Genomic DNA, 12,160 nt, shown 5'->3' on the forward strand with positions numbered 1-12,160 from the left:
GCAAACACCACTTTTCTTGTTTTTATCCAGAGTGTAAGGAAGTAACCAAACCTTGGGGTCAAATTTTCAGACAATTTCTCAGTACACAGATGATTGTATCTTTTAAAATATTTTGGAATATACTAGACAGAAAAGAACATTTTTAGGGATGCAGTGGGTTTGTTTTAAAAGAATTGTTGTATGCATGTCTCAAAATAAGTGTTATTAATCAAAAGAAAATGCATCAAAATATAATCATTTACCATTTCTCTGCATTGCTTTACTCAATAATAAAATACAATTTTGCATCTTATTTTACTTAATAGAATAGAAACATTTTTATATTACCATAAACCTTTTAAAGGCTTGATTTTAAAGCCTAAATGATAATCCATAAACTGGATTTTCCATAGATTACTACCTCATAATTGCTGGCTGTGTTTGTAATTGAATTTTCATCATTCAAGGGAAGCCATTATTGAGATGAACTTCTAAGTAAAGAAAGCACTGAGGGCTTAAATTTTGCATGCTTAGATTTGATTCATTCATTCCTTTACAGTACTAACTGTGCACCAACTATTGCTGGATAATCCAAAAATTAATGTTTTCTGCTTTCAGAGAACTCACTTCCCATCTGGTGAGGACCAGGTAATGATAGATTAGCATGAGGAGTGATAAAAGGAGACATAGAAACTTTCTAGTGATATATTTAAGTGCAAAGACACTGGGATGGTTGAGAATGTTTATTATTAGGTTGCAAAATATGAGAACTGGGAAAGGAAATAAGTAGATCATAAAAGTAGGAGAAAAACCAGTTTATGAAAGGTCTTGAGTGTGATTCTAGTACTCAAGTAAAATTTAACTTGAATGTTATGAGGTCCTATTAAAAATATACATGCATGAATGACAAGGTCAGACTGCATTATATATTGAATGCTGTAAACAATGCAAAGTAATTTTTATAAAAGTAAAAAAGTCATTTTAATACTAAGCTCAAACCCTGAGCAAAAAATATTTTATGGAAATGTAAAATGGAGTGACCAAGTATTAAATGATATGACATGATTTTGGAAGTTGTTGCAGTTGAAAAAAGAATGTATTAATGAAAATGAATTATGCATAAAGAATAATCCTCATTTTACATAGTTTGCATTGTTTTACTCAGTTCTCAGAGTAAAGCCCTTATCTACATTAAAACATATTTATTTTTTGGTTCTCATATTTATGTATAGTAAATAAAAATTTTAAAATAAAATTATAAAGATAAGAGAACATAAAGACAAGTGAATTTTTATAAAGATAAATATATATATATATATATACACACACATTGTATCTCTTCAATTTTATTAAAATATTTGAAATGCCGAATAATATATAAAGAACTTCAATTATGCATAGCAAAACACTGGTCCTACCCCCAAAAATGTGTTTCTGTATTTAGAATGCAAATACTAGAAATGTGCTACATGGAGAATCTAATTTTATTTTAAAACACTCATTTGCAGATTAAACAAAGGGCATAGGAAAAAAAATCATCTGTGTGAATGGCAAAGAAGGCTCACTTAATGTAATGTATAGACCTTGTCAGATGTCTTCAGAGCACAAATAATCATCAAATATAAATGGTCCTTCCTTTTCAGATTTTGCCCAAATTTGATAAAGAGGCAAATGTATAGTCATTATTTTCTTTTATTATTATTATCATATTTGAAACATCTAAACAGATTTCCTCAAGGCCCACTTAATGGGAATGACCCAGAAGTGAAATTACTTACCATGAAGCCAATTATATATTGTCACAGCTTGCAGCTACTCCTGGTTCAGGCAGAAGGCCAGTGACTTCATCACTTTCTCTTGGCCCAGAGGTTCCACAGCATTGGATGCATTGTAGATGCTGCTATTATATGTTAGAATGGAAATTTTCTATGTTGGCTGGGATGTACCAATATATAAAAGAAAAAAAATTTCCATATGGCTTTAAGATCTTAGTTGTATTTTCACAGGCATAGTGGGCCTGTAGCTGAGTAATGCATTTTTCCTGCTTCTATTATTTTTGATCAATGAAGTAAGAAAGTAGGGCTAAGCTTCTCCTAACTGCACAGAGCTTATGATGTGAACTTCCTTGCTGCAGTACAGATGAAGTATCCTATTTCATGTTCACATGCCTTCATATGTTCTTCGAGCACCACCAAGGTGCTCCCTAAAATGGTATACATACCTACATACCTATATCTCTCTTGGGACATTAATACTGAAAACATTTTTCAATAGCTCTAATATGCTATCTCTGAATAACATAATAAAGGTTAGGCATCTGATGAGGAAATTTTAAAAATCAGTGTAATTGGTCTTAAGTTACTCAGCAAAAGCTGTCTGGATTGCATGTCTCATCTTTTGTGCGCTATAGTTGGCAAAATGCCATTATTCAAATTAGTTTAGGCAATGTATTCTAAAGAAGTGTCTTATATCTGTGAGGACTTCAAATTATATCTATATTTCATAAAAGTAACATTTATTTTAGTACTCACCACAATGATGCTATCATTATACAAAATTTGCATGATATCCATTTAATAGAATTAGGCCATAAAGGAGCTGCCAAAGCATAAGAATTTAGAAGGCAATTGACATAAAAAATTCTATTGCCAAATTTTACATGTGTATAGCTCTTACCTTGTGAAACCCATTCTCTAAGAACAACAACAAAATAATTAATCTAAGTTGGTTTTGCTTCCCTAGCAGTTTATGTGAAAATTATTTGAATTAAGTGAGTAATTGAGCACTGCTATGATTAACACTAATGCCCCACCCCACCCTTCTTAAACTGACAAGGAATTCCCTAGACAGTCTCCTGTGTGTTTGCTAGGCACGAAAGGTTGCTTCTCTTGTCTAAGATAATGCCAGGTCACCTTGCTTGCGCACCTCTGAGAACGTAACTTTTGCCTTCAGGTAGGGAGTTTATGCACAAAGACCTTAACCAGTGGTACAGCAATCTATCCACACTCTACTTGCTAAGTCTTGAGCCTTGTTGCAGGGCTTCCCCTGTGTGGTGAAGGGGCACTATTCTAATTCAATTGCCTAGATGGCTTGAATTTTTCCTAGAACATCTGTCCCATGGAGAACATTTAAACTTGTGGTCGGAGGTTCATTTCAAGACCTTTCCCACTGTTGACCCATGGATCATCCTTCAGAGTGCCAAGGTCCTGCAGGAGGCACACTTCCTTCCACTCAAAGGAAAGGGACAGTGATCTACCTGGCACTCTGTTGTCTGTAGTGAGCTCCCATAACCTCTGTTGCTTTCCACCAGGAGCCCACGATTTCTCTCAAAGGGAATAATTTGGTCAACATCAAGCTACTTCTAATAGAAGACAGAACTGAAGGTCTGAATGGTTTCAATAAAGTGACTTGCAGTAACCACAGATATAATGCATACATGTATATATGTATAGTCATGTGTGTAGACTACAATTGTGTGGCTATGTGTGCTGTGGTTGAGACAGAAATCAAGAAAATATGCTGGGGCTGGAGGAGTGGTTTAAGTGATAGAGAGGAGTGCCTGCCTAACAAGCATGAGGCCTTGAATTCAAACCCCAATTCCACCCAAAAAAAAAAAAAAAAAAGAAAGAAAATATCCTGAATGATGCCTTCTAGGTTGGCCTTCCCATTTTTTTCTTACCATACCTCTTTGAAGTCAAAATAAAAAGTATGTCACAATTAAAGTATCCTTCATTGTACATCCTTTCTTCCTTCCTCATGGTAGCCATCTCCTTTTGTTAATTGAGTGACCAATGATGTCTGTGGTGTCAGCCTAGCCTTTCATGTTTAGCATGACCAGCATAACTGTTCTGAGCTTCCTAATTACCACTGCATGACAGTCATAGGACCCTAACTAATGAGTCTTTCAATAGTGACCCACAGCCTTGTGATTTCTCCTTAATCCTTCATGACCCTTCTGACTTTAAAATTGTTGGCTGATTTAATCATTTTTAACATCAAGCAATAAGTTAAAATAAGTCATTGAATCTTTTATAGTTACCTTTTTTTACACACAGGAAATTTGTATATAAGAGTTTTATAGAGAAATACAAATCAGCACATACTTATTAGACTTTTAAAGTCAATAATAATGTGTTATCAAAAAAGTATGCTTAGAGGGCTAGCAAAATGAATGTAGCTTGCAAGTAGTCATTTTTAACTCTGTAACCAGATGTTATCATAGCAGAGAAAGTATAAAAGTAAGTTTTCTGAAATCTGGAGAAAGATAGTAGAAGTCCATTGGCTTCTCTCAGAGAAATATGATAATTATTTGTGAGTAAAAATTTCAGGAATTCTTGGATTAAATAAAAGCTAAGTTATATTCAAACTAAGTTTGTTTCCAATAACTGACTACGGAGCACTGAGATGTACGTACAAATGATAAAGTGTACACACACATTTATGTGCACTTTGTATACTTTCAGACAGGCCCATAAGGGAGAATAGGTTCCTAATGGTTTATGAATGCTAGCTTTCAACCACTTGATGCTAAAAGATGGCCACCATTCTTTACAACAAATCTCTAGTAAACATCTTGTCAACCTATGTTGCCACTATTACTTTCCTTGGGAAAAGTTCCTTTATCCTAGAGATACATTTTATTATGTGAATTATAAACTGTATCATCTTCTTTAATGTAAACTCAGATTTGTTTTAAATATCAAACAGATTTGTTTAAAATAACTATTTTAGATATTCTAAACATGACCATCTTCTAAATTCATTTCATAAAGTCTATAACATTCCATTATATGTTTATTTGGTCTTTTCAGGAGAGAGGAAGACAACGGTATCCTGCACAAAAATCTTGAGCAAAAATATCAGCATTGTAGACAACAAGAAATGCAAATACTTGACTAAGCCAGAGCCACAGGTTCGCAAGTGTAATGAGCAACCGTGTCAAACAAGGTAATTTTCTTCCAGCAGTTGTTCGAGCATTATCTGGCCATTACATTGCTGTTCTTTAAAACAAACTCAGAATGTTACTGAAATCACATTTTCTTAAGAACATTACAAAGGGATATGTACCAAAGTATGAATTTTCAGTAAACGAGGTCTAAAAAATTAAGGCTAATATTTACAAATTTGACTATGCTCTCCACAATGTGAAAACAATCACTAAAGTGAGGAGGAGTGATTAAATTTTAAACTTAAATAATTTAAAATATTTTGTAAACTGCAGGGCACCACTTCAAAAATATGAGTATTTGGTTGAATTTAGCTATTTGGTTTTGAATTCTCTGAAGTGAGATGTTAGAACTTGTCAGGAGTAAGTAAACCAAGACAGGACTGGTCAGGACCAGATCCCAATAGTATAATAGGTAGGGGCTGTGAGGTCTTTCTGAGGCCAGTTCCTCTCTTTCTCTCTGAGTTCTTAATGCAAACTGCCCAGTTCCTCATATCCAATCACCGTATTTCTAATCTGGACACTAACTTCCCCAATGAGCACAGGGCAACAAAACAAGCAAGAAACTCATGGGTAGGGAGCAAAACAACAGTGCTGAGCAGTTGCAAGTAGGAAAGAAAGACCATGCTTTAGTAATCAGAAGACACAGCAGAGACAGATGTGTGGAAACTCAGTATCATTTTGGGACAACCTAGCAGCAAGGCTCAGCACTGCTTCAACCTAGGACTCCTGACAAATCCACCTGCTTTCTCAGTAAAGTCAATGTCAAAGTCCTAAACATTTTTAGGGGTAGGATGACAAAACAGTGTGTGAGGATGGATTCTTCCTGTAATATGGTGACAAGAATATTTACTTTATCTGACACTCAGGAATTTGTTGAGGCTCAGTGAGTTAGGCATAGTTGTAGGAGATCTAACAGAATTGATCTCCCCTCATAATAGCTTCTGCAATGGAGTCATGGTGAATTTACACACCTTACAAATCAGATTACAGTAGCTTGTAGCCCTCTATAACTCATGCAATCTTCTTCACAGCCTTCTACCACAATGAGAAGGTATGGGAGGCAGTGAAAATAAGAGGAAAAGAATTGCCAATTAACCAAATTTGTACTCGTCCATAAATAATTTCTTTAGAAATTATTGATATCTGGGAAAATATTCAGCTCTGCTCTTTCTGTTACATTTCTTTCCACTCCCCCCACTCCAACCCTTCTTTTATATCTGAGTTCTCCTATTTCTGCCTTACTGCAAAACTCAATTATTAACTCTTCCAGACCTGGTTCATGTCATGTTAATGGACACTGAAGAGAGTTTAGGAAATACTTTCTTCCTTTACAGTGAAGAAAATTCAAGGCTTGCTTTGCTGTATATTAGATGCATTTAGATATTAAATTATTATTATTATCTTTCCTTTCTTTTGTACTCCTTCTCTGACAATCTTACCCCTGTGCAAATATGTGCTTCTAAAAGACTTGGATCCTTATAGTTATCACAATTGCTAAGAATTCTCTTTCTCTTTTCCTGCCCATTTTAATAAATATTAAACTGCTATATTTTCTTATGAAGTATTTGTTAAAATACTTAAGACACCATTTGTTTTACATGCCATCTAATTTTTCTATCTTGATTTAAAAAGTAGATTTTTTCTGATGCATCAGAAATCATGAATCTGCTGGAATTAAGGACTAGACCACATAGGTTACTTCCTGACTTTATCAATGTAGGAGCATAATGGTCAATCCATTCCATTTATTGTTCATTCCCTAACCTCAGTGAGCTTGGAGGAAAATGCCTTGATTATGACTTGGTAAAATTAATAATTTTCAAAGGTCAGTTTATTTCTGAGTGATGAATTTTTACAGCTTGAGAATGAACAAATTAGAGATTATTATCTTCCTTCACTTGGAAAGTGAACAACCAAGAAGCCATGTCAATGTGGTTTGCCAAAATATTAGAAAGTAAGGAATGGGCATGAAAATTATTAAGAATCATCAGAGAAAAACTTTCCAAGACATGCTGGCAGACCACATTCTGTATTTCTCCTGCCTCTCCTCTGTTTCCACTCTAGGAAGAAACATTCCAATTTACATTAACATCTGTGGAAAAAAGTCAATGACCTGATGGCCCTGTATGTGCACAGATAAAGTAGATAGATGCATTAGTAGTCTTGTGAAGGAAAGAATCTTACACCTAAGGAAGTGGGACCATTCCAAATTCTAAAATACAAAAATGTTTTCTTTTATTAGAAAAGTTTACATTTTACTCTTTTAAAATCAGATTTCAAAACATAAAAAAAAGTAGCCTTTATAATTGTATTCAGGATCTGAAATTTGATTTATTTTAAAAATATGAGATTCCATGAAATTGCATGGAATCTTTTGTCATGTGCATTGGGTTCCAAAGTTGGAGGAAAAGTGACATGGATGGATTTACATGTGATTACTTCCTGAGTATTCTTATGTAGAAGGATAAAGCAAAAACTGAAGGAAATGCATTAGGGGACTCCAAGGCAGAATGGTAGGCTGGCATCATATTGATAGGCCCACAAGCAACAACCTTGTAAAAGTGAGTACTAGATGATAGCTGTTACCATGATTATTTTTCCTTTTTAAGAAATAGGTCACTTAGAATTAAATCATCTTACAGATGAGAAAACTAGCATGTACTAGAAGATAGCACCTTAAGATGTGGATTACTGCAAGGAATTTTTGGGCTTAGGTAAATTTGGAATAACAGACTATTTCTGTGAAACACAAAAATCTGAATTCCATTCAAAAAATGTTTCATGAACATGTGTTATGTGAAAAGTGTTATGGATACAAAGGAAAACAAGCATTTGACCTATGTCCTTGAGGAATTAATTTATATGCTGAAAAAAAAGGAAGACCTCATTCCTTACATAGCCTTTGAGTCCCTTCATTTGTATAGAGAGTATCTAGTAAATTGTGTGAGGCCCAAGAGCCAGGGGACAGAGGAAAAGGGCAGCACTGAGGGCTGGAGGGAGGAGACATTCTGGAAGGAAGAGGTTTGGAGCCAGCAGTCAAGAACTCAGGCAGTCAAGGACTTGAATATCATACCTGAAACTTTGAAGCTAGTGCAGGAAAGAGCAGGGAATGCACTGAAATAACTTCCTAAGTAGAACTCCAGTGGCTCAGCAACTAAGAGAAATGATTGATAAGTGGGATTACATGAAATTAAAAAGCTTCTGCACAAGAAATGGTCACTATATTGAAGAGACAGCCCACTGAATGGGAGACAATCCTTGCCAGCTGCACATCTGACAAGGGATTAATAACTAGAATATACAGGAAGCTCAAAAACATAAACTCCCCCAAAAATCAATGACCCAATGAGGAAATGGACAAATAAACTGAACAGAGCTTTTTCAAAGGGAGATGTACAAATGGCCAAAAACACATGAAGAAATGTTCAACATCCCTGGCTATAAAGCAAATGTAAATCAAGACCACATTAAGATTCCATCTCACTCCTGTTAGAATGACTACCATCAAGAACACAAACAACAAATATTGGCAAGGATGTAGGGGAAGAAGAACCCTCATACACTATTGATGGGAATGTAAATTAGTACAACCACTATGGAAAACAGTATGGAAGCTTTGCAGTAAACTAAAAACAGAACTGCCATATGATCCAGCAATACCACTCTTAGGGATATACCTGAAGGAATATAGGTCAGGTTATAGTAAAGATACCTGCACGCCCACGTTTATTGCAGCACTATTCACAATAACTAAACTGTGGAAACAGTAAATATGCTCCACAATTGATGAGTGGATTAAGAAAATGTAGTATTTATATACAGTGGAATTTCATTCAACCATAAAGAAGAATGACATTTTGTCATTTGCAGGTAAATGGAAGGAACTGGACAAAACATCATCTAAAGCGAAATTAGAAGGTTTAGAAAGCCAAAAGCTGCATGTTCTCTCTCATATGTGGAATATAGTCCCAATACAAACAATAGCAATATAATATGTACATAGAAATATATATAGAACACATATCCAAAAGTGAAACTGGTAAAGGAGACCAAGGGAAGAGGAAAAGAAGGAAAGAAAGGTAATTAAAAATAAAGTATATCACATCTGTGCAGGAACATGACACAAGGAAACACAATTGAAAATTGTCAAACAACATAGGATGGGGGAAAAGGACAAGGAAGTGCAGTTGAAGGGGGTTATATCAACTTAAGTGTAAAACATGAACAGGTATAATACTGAAGCAAAGATCACACTGAACAATGAACAGACTCTAATAATGGACAAGAATGAAAACACATCACACTAAAGGGAAGGCACTCACAGAAGAGTGAGGATAAAGGAATGAAGGAAAGAAGGTAAATATTGGTGATGTACTTTCTATACAAGAATGAATGTAGAATTTTTAAACCTGCTGAAATCACCATAATAAGGGGACTAAGGTAGAAAGGAGAAAAATGGAGGGGATGAACCAATTTGGGATATAATACATATATACATGGGAATGTCATAATGAAATTCCCTGTATAGCTATGTTAAACAAACAAAAATATCATTTTTCCAAAAACAGAGGACAGAAAGGTAAAATTCATTCTGGGGGTTGGTACCACTGGGAGGAGGGAGGATACAAGGAAAGGGTGTAGGAGGGTGAATGTGATGGAAATATTATATACTTGTACATGAAAATGGAAAAATGAAACCTTTTGAAACTATTATAAGTGGGAGGATGGGTAAGAAAGGAGAATGATGGAAGGGACAAATTTAAGATATTGTAAACACTTTTGCAAATGTCACAATGTACTCCCAGTACAAAAATAATATGATAATAAAAAATAAAGAAAAAAAATCCAAGCAGAGGAACCTGGATGAACAAAAGGCACAAGGTGAAAATAAAGTGTTTAAGGAGCAATCTCAGTGTATAGCTTGTAGTCCAGTTAGGAGTCAAATCTGAAGAAATGTATGTATCATAGACATACAAGCTATTTTTAAATTTGCTGCAACATGCATGTCATATACTGTAGCAATTCCCCTTATCTTTGGTGTCACTTTGTGTGGTTTCAGTCACCCACAGTCAATTGCAGACCAAAAATATTAAGTGGAAAATTTCAAAAATAAACAATTCTTAAGTTTTAAGGTACTTGCCATTGTGAGCAGTGTGACAAAATCTTGCTGCACCCATTCCATTCTGCTTGGATGCAAATTATTCTTCGTACCCTATGTCCATGTTATAAACACTGTTTTCCTCGCAGTCACTTTATAACTGTCCCAGTTACCAGATGGACTGTCTCAGTACCACACACAGTGCTTCCTTGTGTTTAGGTCACCCTTGCATGGCAATTTAATGCTATGTAACAGTGCAAAGTCATTCACCTCACTTTACCTCATCATGTAGACATGCTGTGTTCTCACATCACAAGAGTAAGGGTGAAAAGACGACAGTAAGGTGTTTTGAGGGAAGTGGAAAAACTTTTCTGCCATAGCTCTTGGTTTCTTCCTGAAATAAATTTGGGGAGATGTTTAAAGTAGTCTTCTCCAGGTAGCTCTCAAGTCTTTAGAAGCAGAAGTGACATAGGTACATATTAGTGCCATGATAATTGTTTGGAATAAAATGAACTTCATCTGTTAAAATATGTATATGTTGGCTGAGTGAATGGATCCATGAAATCGAAGAAAATTTTGGAGTCCTGCTGATCTGAAAAACGGGATCATGTTGAGTTCAGACTTGAGTTTGTCACTCTGATGTCCATGATCACTTTAGAGCTAGACTATGGCTAGGCTAAAGAAACGTCTACAACTCTATCTGGAAGAATATGTCCTCACCCTTTAGTAAAACACTCATCCACTGTATGCCTCAATTTCTCTTTTTGTAAATGGTCATGATAGCTGTGGAACCTTACATTTATGGTTATTGTTAACACTTAAAACTCAGAATAGGAATAACTCCTGGATATTAGCAAGTTTATGCTCAAAGGTACCTAAATATGGTAGCATGATGAACAGAAAAGTCAGCACATAGAATGACACAGACAGAATCTCTTTAAGAGTCTAATAAGAACAAGGGCATGAGATAAGAAATAGGGAGCATCCAGACAACAGAAAACATAGGTTTCTTGGAGAAAATTATAATGTTGGTAAAAAAAAAAATGCCACAAAGTTATTGTGTAACTTTCTGTTAACTTCACATGTCAGATATGTGGTGGGTAGATACCTTTTAACTTCTTTCCAGTGAATCTTGTTTTACTTTTAGGTGGATGATGACAGAATGGACCACGTGTTCACGAACTTGTGGAAAAGGGATGCAGAGCAGACAAGTGGCCTGTACCCAACAACTGAGCAATGGAACTCTGATTAGAGCCTGGGAGAGGGACTGCACAGGTCCTAAGCCTGCCTCTGCCCAGCGCTGCGAGGGCCAGGATTGCATGACCGTGTGGGAGGCAGGAGTGTGGTCTGAGGTGCAGTACACACCCTACTTCTTGCCTATTTCTTTCTCTGCCTCTTAGCAGGATCATGTTTTATTATGTCCAGAATCTCTCTGCATTGCACTTCATATTTAGTACTATAGATATATATTCTGTATCTAGAAATGTGATAATATAATCAAGAGCACATTTTGTATACATTTTAGAATTTTGCTTATTCATGTGTATACTGTGAATGTACTCAAGTAGGCACACATTAAAAGAGAAAGAAGGGAAATTAACACTTATCAATCACTTTATATAAGGCAATATTGTGTTTTTATTTCATATTTAGTAAATTGCTTATATGGAATCACTAATGCAAAAAACTTAAACAGTTTTACAATTCTATAAGTGAGGGTAATGTACTCAGAGAAATTAAATAGTTCACCCCAAATCCTACCAAGTAGTAGAGTTGGGTTTTGAACCAGGGCTATCTAAATCACTGTGCCACACACCTTTGCTAGCTTGCAGTTTGCAACATATAGGTGATACATTTTCTGTTGACATGATACATAATAATATGTGCCACTCGTTACCTATATTCACTAACTGCTCTGAAGTGGGTGCATGAACCTACACAGACACACTCACACGTATACCCACACCTGTGCAAAGACAAACACATGCACACAGTGAGCAAAATTATCCATGTATTTAATTCAAAATATTAGTTATGATAGAAAAATAACAGAAAATGCTCTTTTAAATAAGTAGCTGCTCTTTTTTAGATGAGCATAAAGTGGCTTAGATAACGCAGTTTCTAAATTTAACCCA

General features: G+C 35.3%; 1 protein-coding gene across 2 annotated transcripts in view; it reads left to right on the forward strand.

Annotated features, from left to right (window-relative positions):
- Window positions 1–12,160, forward strand: part of Adamts19 (ADAM metallopeptidase with thrombospondin type 1 motif 19) — a 276,147-nt gene that overhangs the window by 244,763 nt on the left and 19,224 nt on the right. For both annotated transcript variants that reach the window (XM_074076627.1, XM_074076628.1), the window contains 2 exons: window positions 4,791–4,926; window positions 11,173–11,377. In XM_074076627.1, the coding sequence (XP_073932728.1) occupies window positions 4,791–4,926; window positions 11,173–11,377 (341 nt within the window). The remainder of the gene's footprint in view (window positions 1–4,790; window positions 4,927–11,172; window positions 11,378–12,160) is intronic.

This window comes from Castor canadensis, chromosome 6, assembly GCF_047511655.1.
Source record: "Castor canadensis chromosome 6, mCasCan1.hap1v2, whole genome shotgun sequence".
Lineage (NCBI taxonomy): Eukaryota > Metazoa > Chordata > Mammalia > Rodentia > Castoridae > Castor > Castor canadensis.